The 20,679-nt window shown below is 36.3% G+C and overlaps 1 protein-coding gene across 4 annotated transcripts in view; it reads right to left on the bottom strand.

The window, feature by feature from the left end:
* The window catches only part of NAA35 (N-alpha-acetyltransferase 35, NatC auxiliary subunit), a 95,016-nt gene that overhangs the window by 68,953 nt on the left and 5,384 nt on the right, over positions 1 to 20,679 (bottom strand). For all 4 annotated transcript variants that reach the window (XM_060609931.3, XM_060609929.3, XM_060609930.3 and 1 more), the window contains exons 3-6: positions 14,216 to 14,249; positions 10,249 to 10,363; positions 9,117 to 9,191; positions 8,366 to 8,533 (exon numbers count right to left, since the gene is read on the bottom strand). In XM_060609931.3, coding sequence (XP_060465914.1) covers positions 8,366 to 8,533; positions 9,117 to 9,191; positions 10,249 to 10,363; positions 14,216 to 14,249 — 392 coding nt within the window. The remainder of the gene's footprint in view (positions 1 to 8,365; positions 8,534 to 9,116; positions 9,192 to 10,248; positions 10,364 to 14,215; positions 14,250 to 20,679) is intronic.

Below are 20,679 nucleotides of genomic sequence, written 5' to 3'. Positions count from 1 at the left end.
GGGGCAGAAGCTGAAGTATGCCAAAAAATGGCATTTTTTTAAGACTGAGGAAGATAAGGCATGTTTGCATGCTGACAGGAATGATCCGGTACAGGGGCAAATTCATTATGCAAGGGACAGAGAGAATTACTAGAGCAATATTTTTGAATATAAGACAGGGTATGGGATCTAATACATAAGCAGAAGGGATCAACCTTAGACAGGAGAGAAGGTTCATCTGGATGGAAGGGCCAAAGAACACAGGGCACATGTGGAGGTAGGTGAGAAGATTACTTCCATTATTTAGTGCAGCAGGAAGGTAGGTTTGCTTCAAGTGAGTTAATTGGAAGCCTGAGGAGAGGGAAGGTGAACGAACCAGGGAAATGTAAGACTGCTAAGGAGCACTCATGGCCCACTTGAAGTTAGTGGTGATGAACTGAAAGTAGGAAATCAGTGTGAATGTATTTTTCTCCAGTTACACTGTGATGTGCTAGTGTAAAGGCACAGGAGATGGAGGGTTGGATTTAACTAGAATTGAGGTCCAATAAGGCAAGAGAGGAAGAGAGCTGCAAGTGTAGGCAAGGGAGTTATTGCAAGGAAGGAAGATAGTATTTAAAATCAGAAAGTAGGACCAAATGACAGTAGGGTAATGACAGTAAAAAAACAATATGACATATACAATGGAGTATTACTCAGCAATCAAAAAGAATGAAATCTTGCCATTTGCAACTACGTGGATGGAACTAGAGGGTATTATGCTAAGCGAAATTAGAGAAAGACAAATATCATATGACTTCACTCATATAAGGACTTTAAGATACAAAACAGATGAACATATGGGAAGCAAAAATAATAAAAACAGGGAGGGGGACAAAACAGAAGAGACTTTTTTTAATTTAAAAAAAATGTTTTAATATTTATTTATTTTTGAGACAGACAGAGCATGAATGGGGGAGGGGCAGAAAGAGAGGGAGACACAGAATCTGAAGCAGGCTCCAGGCTCTGAGCTGTCAGCACAGAGCCCAACACAGGGCTCGAACCCACGGACCATGAGATCATGACCTGAGCTGAAGTCGGACACTCAACCAACTGAGCCACCGAGGCGCCCCAAGAGACTCTTAAATATGGAGAACAGAGGGTTACTGGAGGGGTTGCGGGAGGGGGGATGGGCTAAATGGGTAAGGGGCATTAAGGAATCTACTCCTGCAATCACTGTTGCACTGTATGCTAACTAACTTGGAGGTAAATTAAAATAAATAAATACAATGCAAAAAAACGAACAAACAAAAAAAACAATATGATAAACTGGAGCCCAAGTAGAGATGAACCATAGGAGTCAGAATACAAGCAACCCAGAAACAGAGGTGGGAGTCTGAGAATAGGATCCTTCAAACTGAGATCAGTAAAGGGTTGGAATGACCAAGTTTAAGGTATAGTCATTAGAAAGAAAACTCCTAAAAGCTTCCAAAGAGAAAACATGGGTATAAAAAATCAGGATGGCAACACTGAAATTAAGAGTCAGTAGATGGGGTGCCTGGGTGGCTCAGTCGGTTAAGTGGCCAACTTCGGCTCAGGTCATGATCTCGCGGTCCGTGAGTTTGAGCCCCGCGTCGGGCTCTGTGCTGACAGCTCAGAGCCTGGAGCCTGTTTCAGATTCTATGTCTCCCTCTCGCTGACCCTCCCCTGTTCATGCTCTGTCTCTCTCTGTCTCAAAAATAAATAAAATGTAAAAAAAAAAAAAAAAAAAAAAAGAGTCAGTAGAATAAGGCCTTCAAAATTCAGAGGAAAATTATTTTCCAACCTAGAAATCTATTACAACCAAACTTTCAATCGAGTGTGAGGGTAGGGGAGACATTTGCAAACATGTAAGTTCTCAAAGAACAATTCCCTCTCCGTCTCCCCATGGAACTGGAAATACTGCACCAACCAAAGTAATAAAGAATAATAATAAAGGCATAAAATCCAGGTAACCAGAAATCTAACAAAGAGAGGGAAATGAAATTCTCAGGAGAAGGGCGAAGAGAAAACTGGAATCCCAGCTATACAGTGGACCTAGAAGGGCACTGATCCAGCCTGAACCTAGAGAACAAAGGAGCTAAAGAGGATAATTTCAAAAAATACATAAACCGATAAGACGATCTGATGTGTTTCCTAATGATGGGAGAGGGAGAACCAAGTACACAGAAAACTAAGCAAACCAAAAAACAAGAGGCAGTTATCATTTCAAGAAAAACAAAAATTTGTATGAGAACGGAAATGTACGTTTACACCACTTTGGCTCATCTGTCATTAGTACTTATACAATCACAATAATGTCAACACTGATTAATGATTTAACAAAAAACTGAATTACTATTTGGATACAGGACAGGATAATATGTGAACGCTAGTTATATGCTAAAAATGTGCTGACATACCAGCTAAAAATTGCTAATATCGAGGGGCATCTAGGTGGCTCAGTCAGTCAAGCTTCCAACTTCAGCTCAGGCCATGACTTCAGGGTTTGTGAGTTTGAGCCCCGCATCAAGCTTTCTGCTGTCAGCTCAGAGCCCGCTTTGGATCCTCTGTCCCCACTCTCTACCCTTCCCCTGCTCACATGTGTGTTCTCTCACTCTCTCAAAAATAAGCACTTCAAATTGTTTTTATCCAGAAATTAGAATACACGCCTATTATCCAGAAATACGGAATTAACTACTGGCAAAAAGCTAAAAAAAATTTAATATTATTATGGAATGAGGAAAAAAACAGAGAACTATAATTTCTCATTATGCATATTGTGGGGTACTTGATTTTGCATAGTATGTACAAGTACTTTTTAAACATTATTTCTAATGTTTGGTTTTTGAAAGAGAGAGACAGAGTGCAAGCAGAGGAGGAGCAGAGAGAGAGGGAGACACAGAACCCAAAGCAAACTCCAGGCTCTGAGTTGTCAGCACGGAACCCGATGCCAGGCTCGAACTTATGAACCATGAGATCATGACCTGAGCCGAAGTCAGATGCTCAACCAACCAAGCCACCCAGGTGCCCTTGTACAAGTACTTTTATTAAAATACACATAGTAGGAAAAATTTTCAAAGAGCAAAACCAGATATGACCAAATTACCTACTTTTAAGAAGGTAACTAGTGGTCAAGTGGAGAGTGGCCTAGAGGGAAAGAGTGGGCCAGAAGGAAGAGTACAGACACTCACAAGGAATCTAAACCTGAAGCTAAGAAAGGCTCAAAGTAAAGCAGGAACAATGAGAGAGAAGGAAAAGCAATGCCCAGATTCAAGACACTTGAAAGGTAAAAATAAAAGAATTCAATCAGATAACCCTGTAGATACCATTTTGCAAGAATGTAGAATGCAAGTGGACCAGCGGTGTGATGGGGGAACTATGGTTCCCATTTTGTATATGTACACAGGATATTAAGAAAGACACATCTTTAGACAAGTGAAATGTCTCCAGTTCAGAAGTAAAAACAAAGCAGAGACACATCTTTTTTTTGTTTTTTTTTTTTAATTTTTTTTTTTTTTTTTAACGTTTATTTATTTTTGAGACAGAGAGAGACAGAGCATGAACGGGGGAGGGTCAGAGAGAGGGAGACACAGAATCTGAAACAGGCTCCAGGCTCTGAGCTGTCAGCACAGAGCCCGACGCGGGGCTTGAACTCACGGACCGCGAGATCATGACCTGAGCCTGTCGGCGGCTTAACCGACTGAGCCACCCAGGCGCCCCCAAAGCAGAGACACATCTTGAGGGCAAAATATAACAGCACCTAGAACTTCAGAAGCAGCATTTCAAACAAAGAAATGACTGGTTTATTACAGTTCATTCTTACTTATTCATTACTAGTTCTCTTAAGAACTTTCACTAGGCAATCAATTCTTTTTCTAATTTAAAAACAAGATAAACCTATCTAGCAAATCTGAAAAGTTTATAGAAACAAAACATAGGGGCACTTGGGTGGCTCAGTCAGTTAAGCATTTGACTCTTAATTTCAGTTTAAGTCATGATCTCATGGTCATGAGATCCAGCCCTCCTCAGGCTCTGTGCTGAGTGTGGACCCTGCTTGGGATCTCTCTCTCTGCCCCTCCCCAGCACTCTCTCAAAATAAACAAACATTAAAAAAAAAGAAGAAGAAACAACAATCTCTTCAGCCCAGGAGATTTTACTTATATTTCTTCCTAGTTTTCTTTTAATTTTACACAGTTGCTTACACTATGTGCCACTTTCCTAACCGTTTAAAAGTATATACTCTCCTATGATTTTAAACATCATTTTCACTATCACTATGTATAATAAATTATAAATTATTTACTTATAATTATCCATAATAAATTATCCATGGTAATAAATTATCCATAATTTACTTCAAGCATAACCTTAATGGTGGCATTTTGGTTGATGCCAACTTTCACTATTGAAAACTTATTAAAGTATTGGGCATGAAGTGTCCATGCTTCTAATCATTTAAGGCTGAGTTCTAGAGATGAATTAATTTCACCTGTGCTAATGCACACTCCCACTATAATAAAAACCAAAATGACAACTCACTGTATCCTTACCAATACTGAATGGTCTCATTTATAAATATATTTAGTAGATGAAAAATGATCTAATTACTTTTTATTTTAATTGTATTTCTTGGATTACATAAGGCTAAATTTTAAAAATGTGATGGCAATTTATTACCTTCCTCCAAGAGTAAGTTGTTTATTTTACTGCCCATTTATTCATCTGGGCTTCAGTGTTATGCTTTATTTGAATGAGAGCCTAATAAAGAAGTATTTGGTTATTTTTGTTATCCAGATTTTTCTAAAAATTTTTTTATCAGCTTTTTCCTATTAGTCTTTTCCTTTACAATTTCTCCCATTTGTAAGTCCTTCATCCAGAGGATATGCAGAATTTCAATTATAATTATTTATATTACAAAAAAATTATTTTCATTTATTTTAAAGTTTTCTATTTATTTTGAAAGAGAGAGAGCACAGGGAAGGGACAGAGAGAGGTTTTAAGAGAATCCCAAGCAGGCTCCACACCAGCAGCACAGAGCCCAATGTAGGGCTCAAACTCCCTAACTGTGAGATCATGACCTGAGCTAAAATCAAGAGTTGGACGCTTAACTGACTGAGCCACCCAGGTGCCCCATTTTCATTTATTTTAAAACAAATTTATCCAGGCACATAATAAAAATTCCAACAGCACAAAAAAGTATATATCCCAATCCTCAAGATTCCAGTTATCTTGGGGTGCCTGGGTGTCTCAGTCGGTTAAGTGTCCGACTTTGCCTCAGATCGTGATCTCACAGTTCGTGGGTTTGAGCCCCACATTGGGTTCCATGCTAATAGCGCGGAGCCTACTTGGGATTCTGTCTCCATCCCTTCCTCACTTGCTTCCCTTCTCTCTCTCCCTCTCAAAATAAACTTAAATAAAATCTTCCAATTATCTTATTTATGAAGATAAATAACTCCCATTTAAAAAAAAGAAAATAAAATGGTAGTAACCTACTACACACTTTTCTACACCTGACTTACTTTACTTTATTTTGGAGACCTAATCTTACTTGTATACATAAACCTACCTCCTTTGTAAAGGGGCCACAATACCCAACTGTATGAAGGTAGCATCACTTAATGAGTCTCCTGTTTGTTGATGGACATTAAGATAGTTTCTAGACCTTAGTTACTACAAACAAAACTACAATTAATGTCCTTGCATACAAGTCTTTGTGCACAGCACAGATCTATTTGTAGAATTCTTAAAAGTGAAACTGCGGAGATAAGTCATACACACTTTAACTTATACTAATATTACTAATTGTTCTTTAAAACAGTTGTGTGAATTTATGATACCATAAAAACATGAGTCTTGCTTACACTGGAAACCTGAGTCCTTACTAACAAATGTGGAGGGCATGCTAAACTTAGAAAATCATCATTTTACAGTGAAGATTAAACTAAGCAAGTATTGATGGATGCTAAATCTAGGGGATAGGTTTTAATGAGCAGGATATTTCCATGATTTTAAAGAGCTTCCCTACAGATTGCTTATTATATGCCAGGCTAAAAACTAACCATACAGTAATCAGAAAACACCTTGGAACAAAATAACATCACCACTGAGGAGGCCGATGGACACTGTATACCTCAGCTGTGGCACCGGAAGGAAGACACAATATTACTTTTGTTGTATTCCAGCCAGGATTGCTTAATCTAAATGTAATCATGAGGAAAAACACACAAATCCTAAGTGAGGAACATTCCATGAAAAAAGGCAAACCAGGAGAGGCCTGTGTTCTCCAAAATTATCCATGGTATGGAGAAAAAAAAAAAAAAGGCTAAGGAACTTCTGTGGATTAAAGAGACTAAAAAGATAGGCAACCAAATGCAGGACATGATCCTAGACTGGAACCCGTAGTATAGGGTAAAAATGCTAAGAAGGACAATGCTGGGTCACCTGACAGGAACAGAATACAGAGAATGGACTGTTATTACAGATTCACTGAAGTTGATAACTGTGCTGTAGCTGTGTATGAAAGTGCTTCTTTCTTAGGAGATGCACACTGAGAGATGTTTGGAGGGAGAACTTCAAAACGTATGCAACTTAGTCTCCAACGGTTCGGGGGAAAAAATACATAAACGTGTATTCATACACAACAGAAACTGAAGAAGTAATTCAATTGGAACAATTCATTAATAGCAGCTGAATCAAGGTGAGAGATATATGGTGTTCTTTGTGTGGTTACTATAACTTCTGATAATTTGAAATTATTTCCAAATAAAAAGGTTTTCTTAAAAAGAGAGAAATGATGACTGTTCATCTCTCCCTCACACACACAGCACATGAGAGTACCTGTTTCTCACCCTCATCGACACAGTATAAGAAATTTCTAATCTTTGCCAATAATGGGTAAAAAAAGGCACCTCAGTTTTATTCTACATTTCTCTTATGTATCTTTTCTCATGTTTAAAGGCCATTTTATTTTCTGTAAACTATTTTCTGACTTTTAACAACTTTTTACACTTAAAATATTTCATTGATCTGCAATTATTTAGATGTTGTTATAGGCTGAATGTTTGTGTCCCTCCAAAATTCCTGTTAAGTCCTAACACCCAATGTGATGGTATCTGGTGGTGGGGCGCCTTCTGAGAGATGATCAGGCCATGAGAGTAGAGCCCTATGAATGGGACCAGTGCCCTTGTAAAAGAGATCCCAGAGATCTCCCTTACACTTTCTGCCATGTGAGGACACAGTGAAAAGATGGCCAACTATGAACCAGTAGTCAGGCCTTCACCAGACACTGGAGCCGCTGGTGCCTTGATTGTGGACTTCTTAACCTCCAGAAATATGAGAAATAAACTTCTGTTGTTACAACAACCCAAAAGATTAAGGCAGATATAAAATGATGATAAGTTAATTCTCAAGGGTGCTAACCAACTGTCCGAGTACTATTTGCTAAATGAATCCTTTCTCTGCCCTAGGACTAGGATTTTTGATGTCCTTTTGGGCATACGTTGAGAATGTAAGTATTTAATAATTTGTGTATCTCTTCTCATTAACTTAATCTTTTTAAAATTTTCACTCAAATGGGTAAGATATTCCATAATGATACCCACAGCAATTAAAATAGGTAGTTAAGTAACAAATAAGTGTATAAAAGTAGGCAGTATTTCATAGACAACTCACAAGCCATATATTTAAATGTGATCATATTAGCTATATATTTAATTATTCTCACATATATAAATTTAGAAAAGCTATACATTGTATACACTGAACCACTGTAGGAGACTAAATATTTATTTTGGATTAGTAACAGTGTTAAAAAGAAACAGAAGTTTCAACAAAAGGAAGAATTAAAAAAATAATTTTTGTATCAATAATTTTAAATACTATCACATTTCTCCATAAAATTTCTCATAAGGAGAAAAAAAATCTTTCTATGTCTAAAACTTAAAACACTTCCTAAGGGCAAGGTACTTAGTATAAACTGGAAGAAAATATTTATATCCTGAAATATTTTTCATACCTTTGTTTTCCTTAGCTCCCTATTACCCAAAAACTGAAAGTACAACACTTCTGTGTTATAATTTTTAAGAGACTTGAGGCTGTGTCTTCATAGTCTTTGTGAATCCCCATAATATTCAGAGCAAAGTACTCTCTCAGCACATAATGGATACTCAATGAATGGTACCAACAGAACGAACATATACTAAGATGAAAGTTTTTTCTTCGAACTGGATTCTTTCAGTCAATATATCTGTAAACAGCATAGCATCACTTTTAAAAACTGTTTTTAACTACATGTATCAATAAAAACATGTATCATATAATCATTTAAATACATCACAATAAATAAAGTGGTCAATGAGTTTCAGGAATTCTTATTATTACAAAATCTTACCTCTTCAAAAACAGCAGCTTTATTTACTTTTTCCCTTGCAATGTCACAGATTTTCAGAATTCCCAGAGCAAAAGCTTTCATGGCAGGATCTTCTATAAAGTCTGGATTATGAATGTAAAGGCACGTGAATACTGTCTGTGCCAAGGAATGGCCTTCTAGCCAGGTTATCTATAAAGAAGTAAAAGAATGTATATGTTTAAGATGACACAGAGGGTCTTCAAAGTCTAAATAAATCCGACAGTCAAGGGCTAGAAAGCCACAGACCCAAATAAATATATAATTAACCACAGGGTTTCAAAGATGATTAAAAGGAAGCTAAGAAAAGACAGAAGAATTACAATTCACTTTCACTGACTTAAGTCTTTCAAAAATCATACACCATAAATATGATTAGCTATCTAAGGGAAACATTCTTATATAGAATTCAGTGTGCAATATATTTGGAGACTAATGAAATTAGAATGCCACCTTACACAGAATCTAAAAACAATCAATTCCACAGTGGAGTCAATAAAAATCCATTAAGTAGGGAATTCACAATTTTAGAACTAACCAGGTGCTTAGCCACTCCTTTAACTCTCCTTTTTCATCCTCACTACTATTAACTTAGTCAAGAGCATCACACCTCTCCTAGATTACTGCAAGAAACTGCACAATGGTTTTCCTACCTCTCTTCTCTAATTCAATTCTCCCAACCAGAGGGAACTTTCTAGGAAGTCACAGTTTTTAGATTAACCAAGTGTACTCTTACCAAACAGCAAAAACAAGTATCCATTATTCCTATCAATTCAGGCAAGGTGAGGTCTTTAATTTTAATGGTGCCATCCTAAAAAAGGAGAAATATGACATATGAGAAGTTTTTATAAAAGTTACAGTTTCTATGTCCAGTAGCATTTTGGCCTCCAAGAATTAAATACTTAAAAAATAATAATTCTAGAACTATATCATCATCTGATAAAAACTAAAATGCCAAATTAACTCTGTATTCTTGAAATATATCTTAAATAGATCTTCAATACAAAAAAATCAAAGCCTCTTAATTTGAAAAGAATAAAGGCCTTTATAAACAAAAAGTTAAACAAGTATTTAAAAACATAGTTCAAATTAGTTTTAAGCATTAATAAATACGAATCATTTTAATGGATCAAAAGTACTTAGAAAAGTAAACATTTTTAAAAACCCTTCCCTTGGGGTTCCTGGGTGGCTCAGTTGGTTGAGCATCCGACTTTAGCTCAGGTCACGGTCTCACGGTTCATGCGTTCAAGCCCCACATCGGGCTCTGTGCAGACAGCTCAGAGCGTGGAGCCTGCTTCGGATTATGTGTCCCCCTCTCTCTCTGCCCCTCCCCTCCCTGCCGACTTGTGCTCGCTCTCTCTCTCAAAAATAAAAATAAAAAAATTTTTAAAAAACCCTTCCCTTAAGGTGATTAATTTTACTACTTGTAAATTTTATTTAAATATCCATTTATTTAGCAAATCTTTCTTCATAAAATATGCAAAATTAAACTCTGTGGCAACTGTGAATGAATTTCTAAGTCAATCCTCACAGAATGAATTTCAAATTCACAACCACAAGCATTCTGCTTAGTGTGTTAATATATAAAACTTAACCCCTTAACCAACTACCCTGGTATTTGAATATATACTGAAATGCTTTAAAAAATTAGTAAACACACACACAAATTTAGTGCCAGCTTGTAATGAAGACCTTTGAACAATTTACAGACTTCAAAAAAAAAGATAACTAAAGCTTGTAACTAAGTTTTGTTTATGTACCTGAGATGCTTGTAAAAAAATTGTATTTTAATATGCCAAGTTTGATGGGCACTGTTTTAACATGTGGAATAACAAATGATAAAACACAAAAAGCACAATGGTATTTACCTTGATAGCTTGTTCAAAATTGAGAACTTTTCGATTAACTTGGTTTCCAATCATGCCAGCATCCATCTTGGGATCCATCATTTCAATGGCAGACATGGCTTCAAAAAGACCAAATCTGCAAGCAAAAAAATTGACCCCACAAATTCTTTTGAACCAGTAAGTTTACCCAGATTCCCTCAATGATATAATAATTATAGTACTTTAAATATATAGTGTTCTATGTATTTAGTCTTCCCAATTTGCTAACACTTCTATTTCAATTAAATAATCTCCCTCTGGGGCACCTGGGTGGCTCAGTCAGTTAAATGTCCAGCTCAGGTCATAATCTCAGGGTCGTGAGATTGAGCCCCACTGTCGGGCTCTACACTGGGCATGGAGCCTGATTAGGATTCTCTCTCTTCCTCTACCCATTTCTGGCTTATGCATGTATGTAACTCTCTCGCAAAAAAAAAGAAAAAAAAATTTTTAAATTAAAAAAATTAAACAATCTTATTTTAACATAAAAATTCTATGTAGCGGTCAAATTATTTGCATACACTGTGCAGGTGAAAAAACAAAAGTTGTTTTTTGTGTTTCCTTTTAAAAGGTTGCACATTAGAAATTTTGGAAAAAAGATCAACTGATCTATAATGGATTTCACTTTGCCTTCTTTAAATGGTTTTCTCTACTTAATATTTAGAAAGTTGTATTGGAATAATCATTACCAAATGTAATTTTTGATTTATTTTCTTTATATCTTGAATAATAAGAATAATGCAGCACATTACCATCTACAATGCCCGAAGTTCTGGCAGTAACATAATGAAAAATAATCCAGGAGTCGTGTTAACTTGTATCTGGTATTTATGGCTTATTAGCCATATAAACAGATAGTTGTGGTGCACTGTGGACTGGTTAGTGAGTATATCATTAACAGATATGCCTTAAAAAATGGGACAGGAAAAAGAAAAGCTTAAAAGAAAGTCTGATAGGTGATCAAGCTACTGACTTCACATTTTGCTTAGTCTAAGCTATTATACTACCAGGAAAATAAAGACATTACCTTGTTACAATACATCATTTCCTCTTAGAAAAGTAGCAAGACATTAAAACCAGCTTTAAGGAGACAAACTCTTCCCTGCAATCCCTCAAATCTCTCAATGCTTCAAGATAATCTGACAAGATGAGTATGTTATTATTGAAAACAACTCTAAACTATGCTAATCAAAACCCAAATAGTATTTTTCAAAGAGCTTGTCAAGCCAAAACAGAAAATATGCAAAAATGGAAGAGAATTCTTTCAACAAAAACAGTATTCACCAAATATCAAAGATACTATAAGACATAATAATTACAAACATTCTAGAATACACAGATCAATAGAAAACAGTCTAAACCCACATTTCTGTAGGAATTCTATATGATAAAGACAGAATTTCAAAGTAATGAAAAATAGTGGATTAATCAATAAATACTGCTGAAACAAGTGGCACACAATTTGATTCACACAATTTTAAAAAGTAAACCCAGGCAGATTTAAGTTCTATACCTAAAACAAGCAAACAAAAGATTTCAATAATTTTTGAATTTCTGAACAAAAAAAAGATTTTCAATAATTTCAAAAAACTATAAAAGGAGAAGTTGATGTATGCAATTGTGTAAATATTTTAAATTTATATGCAATGATAATAAACCATAGTTAAAACACCATAATTATCTAGGAAGAGTATTTTTAATATAGGTAATTTTTAAAAAGTTGTTATCCAGAATACAACTGACTCATACAACAAATAAGGCAACTAGTCCAAAGAAAAAGAGGCAAAGGACAGGGGCGCCTGGCTGGCTCAGTCAGTGGAGCATCCAACTTCGGCTCAGGTCATGATCTCACAGCTTGTGAGTTCAAGCCTCGCGTCGGGCTCTGTGCTGAGAGCTCAGAGCCTAGAGTCTGCTTTGGATTCTGTGTCTCCCTCTCTCTCTACTCCTAACCCACTCACATTCTGTCTCTCTCTCAAAAATAAACAGACATTTAAAAAAAAATTAAAAAAAGAGGCAAAGGACATGAATGGACAATTCACAAAAGAAAAAAATGTATATTTATAATAAAAGTGAAAAGCTGCTCAAATTCAAATGTAATCAGGCAATGCAAAACAAAACAATGAGGAATTGCTTTGGCCACTCAGAAAGCTTAAAAAATATACCTAGTTTACTCTCATATACTGTTGGTGGGAGACTGATACAGACTTTTTTTTAGTAAAGTTTGGCTGAACCTATTAAAATCCAGTCATTTGATTTCTAGGCTTCCATCCTAAAATATATTTGCACATGCATACAAAGAGGTTTGTATAAATTAAATGTCTTCAATTTTCCCATGTTACTAATCCCATGTTCCCATGTTGCAATCTAAATGTCCATCAATAGGGATACTGCAGAATAAATTATGGTATAGTCACTGTAAAATACAAAGCAACAGTTAAAATGAACGAGGTATAGCTTATATACTAACATGGAAAGATCTCCGAGATACACTGAATGGGAAAAGAATTTTCAAAATAATACATACTGTAGACAGGAATTTATAATCAACTATTTTTACAGATTTTATTCATATATGTATTTTATAGGTCCAAAAGGACATGCAACAATCTCATAATAGTGATGATATCTGAGCAAAGAGTAAGCATGGGGGACACGGGGGCAGTACAATGGGAAATTTTTGCTTCATCTCTAATGTTTGAATTCGTTTAAAACAAAGTATCCATTACTTACAAGAGAACAACTAAAAACAAGTTTTTAATGGCACAATTAAAACCCTAGACCAGTGAAGTACTTGCCTAATTAGTAAACGCTCTACAGAAATTATAGCAGCATTAAATTAGGATTTCTCCATTCATTCAACAAATGCTGAGCACCTAATATATGCTAGACGCAGTTCTAGGTTCAAGTGCACAAAACAAATTTGCCTGCCAAGATTCCAGTGAAAAGGAAACAGACAGTAAAGATAAAAAGTTACATATACGTTAGAAGATTGTATAGTAGGGAGAAAATACAAGACAGCTAAGGGAGAGATAAATTACAAGAATATAACTTTAATAGGTGTTCAGGGGAGGCTGCTGACAATCATGTTTCCTGGGCTGAGCCTAAAACCTTGGGGAAATGAAGACCACTTGGTCCCTCTTCAGCTGTCTTCCCTCAAATCTTGTTCCACAGTGAGGAGTCACACTCTTTCCTGCATTTGTTTGTGGTATGGTTTCGTTGTATCTTTCCTAGAACAACCTGCAGCACCAAAAGGATGACCCAGAGTGGTTCTTAGCGTGGTCAATCCCTGGATCAGCACATCAACCTCACCTGGGAACTTGTTGGAACTTCAACTTCTGCGGGGTCCCACACCAGCCCTAAAGAAGGAATTCTGGGGGTTGGGCCCAGCAATGTGTGTTTTAAAAACCCCTTGATGTCTCTGATTCACATTAGTTTGAGAAAAAATTAAATTTCAGGATCTACTCCTGCTCCTCAAATGTCCCATCTTGGCCATTAACTGATTTAACATTTCACATTCCTAATTTTGAAATTGAGCCTGGCCATAGTAGTACGGGAACTGAGGTTATCTACGGGAGTACAAATAGAATCAAGCATCTCCCTTTTTTCGCCTTTCCCAGGATTCTCTCATCAAGCCATTAAATCATTCATTGTTGGTCATCAATCAGCCTATCACAGATAACACAAAATCTGTATCTTTTCCTCAAGAAATTCCATATCCTATACATCTAACTCTTAAAGAAAGGACCATAAATCATAGTTTTACCAGGTACAACCATTTCATATCATAACTAAGGTCAGCTGCCCCAAAACAGCTCACCAAGATTAAAAATAGATTTCTAATTCATTTTATTTTTACAGCTTTGAAATGTAGTATCACCCAGGCCTCAAGGAATACTATTGCACACACAAAAAAACCCCAGAAATATTAAACTACGCTATTTCAAATACTTACAGCTTATCATGAAGCAGTTCTCCCAACTTTAATTCTAAAAGAAACAAACAGAAAAATCCTTTGAATAACACCGTCTTTATATTTAAATTTTAATTCTAAGAAAAAAAAAAAGAAACAAAACAGTTTTGTTTGAAAATGGGCTTTCATTCCTTTAAACTTCATTTTCTAAGAAATTATTTCTACTCCATTACTAACATAATGCCTTCTACATGATGAATATTTAATCCCTATAAATTGAACTTTTAATAATTAGCAAGCAACCCACCACAGGCCACAAAAATCCAATCAGAATTACCAACCTCATTTTAAAATATCACTAGTAAATTTCCCCCAACTATGCTTTTTCACAGAACTGACTGCTGTTTTTTAACTTTCTTAAACCACTTTTAAGTTGTTTCTTAAATCGCTTGGGGTCATAATCTAACCTTTTTTTGTCCCAGGAACAGTGTCAAAGCTACTTTTTAAAGTTACATTTTATTTAGGGGCACTTCAGTCGGTTGAGCGTCTGACTTCAGCTCACGCCATGATCTCACGTTCGTTAATTAAGCCCCACATCGGGCTCATGCTGTCAGCCTGTCAGTGCAGAGCCTGCTTCAGATCCTCTGTCCCTCTCTCTTTGTCCCTTTCCTGCTTGTGCTCTCCCAAAAATAAATATAAATATAAATATAAAGAAAAAAGAAAAAAAGGAAATTCCATTTTATTTAAATGTAGAAAACACCTGAGTAAACAGCTAATCAAAACAGTATCCATCCTCTATAAAGCAGTTCTCAACTTTGGCTTCATGTTGGTATCAACTCTGGAGCCTGTGAAAATCCCAACATCCAAGCAGCACCCTAAACCAATTAAATTCTAGGGGTGGCCCCTCTGCAATGGTTTTAAACCACTACAGGTAAAATCCCAATGTGCAGGGAAGGGGAGAACTACTACTGTAACATTTTAAGTAACTTAAATATTGATGGTCAAATCCGGTAAAAGATGCAAAGCCCCTGTTTTCCGAACTGTACCCCTCCTACTGATCTTAAGTTAAAGAACATTCATTTTTAACAATTCCAGGTAACAAAACAGATAAATCAATGAGAAGCATATCAAAAACTACGCTATAGTATGACAGAACATAACAGCAGTTCTCACAGATGGTCTGGGAACGCAGGTGTCTGTAACATTAAAATTACTTTCACAGTAATATTACAACATTTTCTTTTTCATTGTATTGACATCTGCACTGATAATACAAGAGCAACAGCATAAAGGGAAAAATAAAAAAGCAACGAGGGCTATACTGCTTTAGCTTCACCACAAATTAAGACAGTGGCCCCCAAGCTAAATAGTGTATTTTTTTACCTCCAAGCACTTGCAGTTAAAAAGACAACATTTTTAAATGTCACTTAAGTCCTTGATGAAGCAGTAAAATCACTAATCTCAAGGCTGGGACCAGGGTGCAGCAAGTGAAGCATTTCCTGCGGGAAATTTAAGCATGAACTCACTTTCAGGTAGTGAGTAGTTTTTGTTTTTAAGTTTACTTATTTTGAGACGGAGAGAGGGAGAGCATGAACAGGAGACGGGCAGGGAGAGAGAGAATCCCAAGCAAGCTCCACATTGTCAACACAGAGCCGGATATGGGGCTCAAACTCACAAACCATGAGATGAAATCAAGAGATGGACTGACTGAACCACCCAGGTGCCCCTCAGGTAGTGAATTCTTAAGTTTTCCACCCTAGGTGCCTCACTTCATTCTAGTGCTGGTCCTGATTTACCTGATTAAGTCTCAATCTTTGAGTACATCTTTTAAATATTCTATTTGACAAAACAGGAAATATAAACAAACACGTCTGCTGCATATCAAAGTAAGCTGTTATTGTAAGGAAAAGCACTTGCACAATTACAATGGAACACCATTTTTACTTGAAAGAACAAATGACAAACTATACTTACTCAGACTTAAGAATATGCCATTTTCTTGGAAAGGAGTTTGTTGCTTTAAGAAAAACTGAAATTTTGTGTTGCCAATGATAAAATTCGAGCTTGTAAGCAAAACTTAGAATTTGGAGAAACATATCTACCACTGCGAACCTGATAGCTTCCCAATATTAAAAAAGACTTTTCTGATAATAGTGGTAATATTAACAAATGTGCTTTTCAGTATTATATATCAGCATTTAGAAGATATGCTTAAGTCAATGAACCAATATTTTCCAAATGGAGACACACGTTCCAAAATTAAGCATTCCAAGTTCAAGGCACACCAATGGATTTTAATGTAACAGAGAGAATGGAAAGTCCACTGATAACAGATCTTCAGATTCCATATCACAACTGATCTTTAAGAAACTACCACCTGTCAAGTTTTGTTGTACTGTAATATCAAAGAAGTATATCCACAATTATCTGAAAAGGTTCCTGTTTTTCAACTATATATCTGGTGAGGCCAGATTTACCTCATATACTTCCAACAAATACAGACAGATTAGCAATTCAGATGCCCTCTATTACGCTGACATTAAAGAGATTTTCAAAAATATAAAACAACTCTAGTCTTGGAAGTTATTCTCTTTTGAAAAATAATTTATTTTTCATCAAAAAACATATTAACATGGAATGGGTTTATAATTGTTTTTAAATCAATTGGGAGGTATTTTTAAAATTTGTTTTAAGTTTTAATGAACATCTATATCCATATCCATATGGAAACACACAATTTTTGAGTGTAAAGGTATAATTTTTAAAAGTATAATGGGGTCCCAAAATCAAAAAATTTGAGAACTGCTGTAATAATTTATCAAATACTTATGGTAGATTTAGGGTACCAAATAGCTTCACCAAACTTAAAAAGAAAAACACTCCACAGACCTTGAACCAAGTCACTCTGTGCCTTGGTTTCCTTATCTGTAAAATGAACTGCTGAACTAGCCGACTCTCAGTATGGTCCCTTAGAACACCAGGAATCAGATCACAGTAAACTATAGGCAGGAAGCTTGAAAATTTGCTCAACTAAGCAGAGTGCAAGCACTTTTACTGCATGATCAACACCTGGACACGGAATCATGATCTTCTACAGCACTACAGACCTGAGTAGTCTGGGTCTTATCCAACTATGCAGCAGTTCTGAAAAGACTTAGCGAGAAAGATAATGTTTTACATTTATCATTAGCAGTCAGAGCAATGACATCATAACATATCATGTAGTCTCTGGACTACTAATAAGAGAATGAGAGTCAAAAAGGCAAGTTAACATTTTAGTACTACTACAGAAATTGTTTTGATCTTGCATGCTGTGGGAAATGTTGTTGATGATCCTAGGGATTACAGACGCACCAAACCACTGAACTAAGTTAACGCAATGATTAAAAAGTAGTTACTTCTACTTTTAAGTTAAAGCCTTAAATAGGTACAGTAGTACATAGCTTAAACCACTCCAAGCAAAGGAAAAAATTAGATATGAGGAAAAATTGATGATTCAAATTTTTTGACTACCTTGACAATCGTCTTTTTCTTTTATCCTCACTCTCATATAAAGTATGAATGTATCTGCTGTGAGAGAAAATTTAACTCAACTTTGTGGGTCACAGATTTTCCTAACATTTTATTGAGGACATCATTCATTTTGCCTTGGAAATGAACAACGAATCATAACTTGTGGTGGAGTTTGGGTATGCAGCAGTTGAAGCATATGCTCATTTGGATGAAACGTTATCTTGCAAAAGAAAAACATGCACCTATGTGACAACGCAAATACATATATGTTATCATCTTGTAAACGAGATCATGTGTAAACTGATGTTATAGATCTTTGATAAAATTTCTACCCATAACGTTGTAAATGATGGTTAAGTTCCCAGCTAGGATCCTTATGAATACCCTACTGAATCTATGATATAACCGAAATCCAATACCACTGTAATAGTAATATTTAAACAAAATGACGGAGGTTTACCACTGGGTAAGGGTGGCCAATTGAACACAGGCAACTACCTTTAATTCCCTCCAGAAATTTCATTAAAACAACCAAAGGAAGTATGTATGTGTGTGTTTGTGTTTTAAGAAAGGTATACACTCCAAAGAAGAGAAACAGGTACAGAAATAGTGTAATAGTACAACTTGGAAACAAAAAGACAAGTAGTTTCTTAGCAAACTCAAGAAAACCGAATCCTAAAAAGCAGGAGTGAAGAAAGCCCAAAACATGACCTACCATTTGCCTCTAAAAGTACAGATAAAGGGAGGCTAAAACATGGAACTGAGCAGACAGCGCAGAGCCCTGTCCTAATGTACAGAGCAGGACAACTGCCCTCCCTTCCCCACACGTAACACTGAAGACTTTCTGTGAAGAGGGGGGAAACGTCCCCAGGGACATAAGGTTACCTGAAGGCCAGGGTAGAACACTGGAAAGAGGGGGCATTAAGTGAGTATGTGAAAACCCCAGATCTCTTCCCTCACTTATCTGTTAAATCACAGGCAGTCAAGTCAGAGCCCCAGCACCAGTCAAGTCCACGTCAGTAAGTCCCACTCAAAAATTCAGAGCTTCCCACTGGCTTTTGGTCTCCCACCCTCAGACAACAAAGAAATCTTAGGTATCTGAAGTAATCCTCAAACATGAAAGATATAAAGGAAACAAACTTGAAAAACAAAAAGGCAAGTTGGCAGAAAGACACTATGTAGAGGAAAATTCAAAAGAACTATTATCCTTAGAGAGATAAAACGGTGCAACCCTGAAACAAAACCAGGACATTTTACTTAAAAAAAGGGGAGGGGGGAATTGTTCTGAGAAAAGAAGTCTTAAAAACATTACAGTGGAAAAGAAAAAATCAGTAGGTTTGGAAGATGCGAGTCTTAGTCCATTCAGGCTATTGCAACAAAAAATACCATAAACTGGACAGCTATAAACAACAAACATTGATTTCTCACAGTTCTAGAGGCTGGAAGTCCAAGATTAAGGCACCAGCAAATATCTGGTGAGGTATCCTTTTGTAAGGAGAATACAAAATAATAAATAAATAAATAAATAAATAAATAAATAAATAAATAAATAAATAGGAAATAGAGTAATTAAAGAAAGTTTCTTAGAACTGAAGGATCAGACAAGGTAAGAAGACCCCAGAGTCATCAACCAGGCAAGCCACTATGAGAGGTCTGTATAAGAGGTCAAACAGAAGACTCTAAAAGGTTACATAGGAAAGCTCAGTTATCAGAATGTCATCAAACTACTTAATAGCAAAATCAGAGCAAAAACATCAATGGGTCATGCCCTCAAAATTCTTAAAGGTATCCAGACACACTATATTATCAATAAAGTGGGAGGATAAAATAAAAATATTTTCAGACACCCAGAGCCTCCAAAAATTGTATCTCCCATGCATTTTACTCAAGAGGAGAAAAAAGATGTCTAATCTAGGGGCGCCTGGGTGGCTCAGTCGGTTGAGCGTCCGACTTCGGCTCAGGTCATGATCTCACGGTCTGTGGGTTCGAGCCCCACGTAGGGCTCTGTGCTGACAGCTCAGAGCCTGGAGCCTGCTTCTGATCCTGTGTCTCCCTCTCTCTCTGCCCCTCCCTCACTCTCACTTTGTCTTACTCTGTCTCTCAAAAATAAATGTAAAAAAAATTAAAAAAAAAAAAAAAGATGTCTAATCTATATTAAAGTAAGAAACCCCAAGCTGATGATCTTAGGATCACACTATGTACAAAGCTTCAGACTGGAGCAGTAAGTAAGAGGCTCGAGGAGAAATTTCTTCAAAGAGATGAAAAACAATACGATGTCTGAGGTATCTGAATGTCTTAAGGAGCTTAAGACAAATGAACAATCTAAGGTAGAACTAATGATAACTACAAAGATTCTGAATAAGAGTTTTTTGTATATAACAAAACTGTGCGGGAAGGAAAAATAACAGCTTTACTCTTTGACTCCACAATAGGTAATACTTGCTTATCCATAGTGTAGCTATAACTATATGGGTAGAGGTACATACATGATTTCAAATTGGGAGTGCGAGGAATCAAGAAATAACAATAGAAGCATGCTATCTATAATTATGAATACTGGAATAACCACCTCAAAGAGGGAAAGTGGTGAGTTCTGAGGACACCTCTTCTGTTAACCAAACCTCCCAACGTAAAGGAGGATATACAATACCCACCTGATTAAGAAGAAAATCTGATAAGATGCATTCAACAATGCAGAAGAGCCCTCAGAATGTATCAACTGTCCCACTCTCTTCCCACTGCTTGCTCTATGTTAATGCTAGTTGTTAGAGGTGTTAAGACATCCAGTATCCATATGTTCCTTTCCTGAAGAATCCAGGGTCAGAAAGGGTAAATGATAGTTGAACATTCTTGAAAGTTATCTAAACAGAGTGAACTATGCAGTACTATTGACATTTTGTGCAGAATAATTACTTCTTTGTGGGGGCTACCCTGTGCAGCAACTTTGCTGTGTACCCGCTAGACACCAGTAACAGCCCAACCCACCCCCCCCC

Source organism: Panthera onca, chromosome D4, assembly GCF_046562875.1.
Source record: "Panthera onca isolate mPanOnc1 chromosome D4, mPanOnc1 haplotype 2, whole genome shotgun sequence".
NCBI lineage: Eukaryota > Metazoa > Chordata > Mammalia > Carnivora > Felidae > Panthera > Panthera onca.
This window is presented reverse-complemented; position numbering and strand designations above follow the sequence as displayed.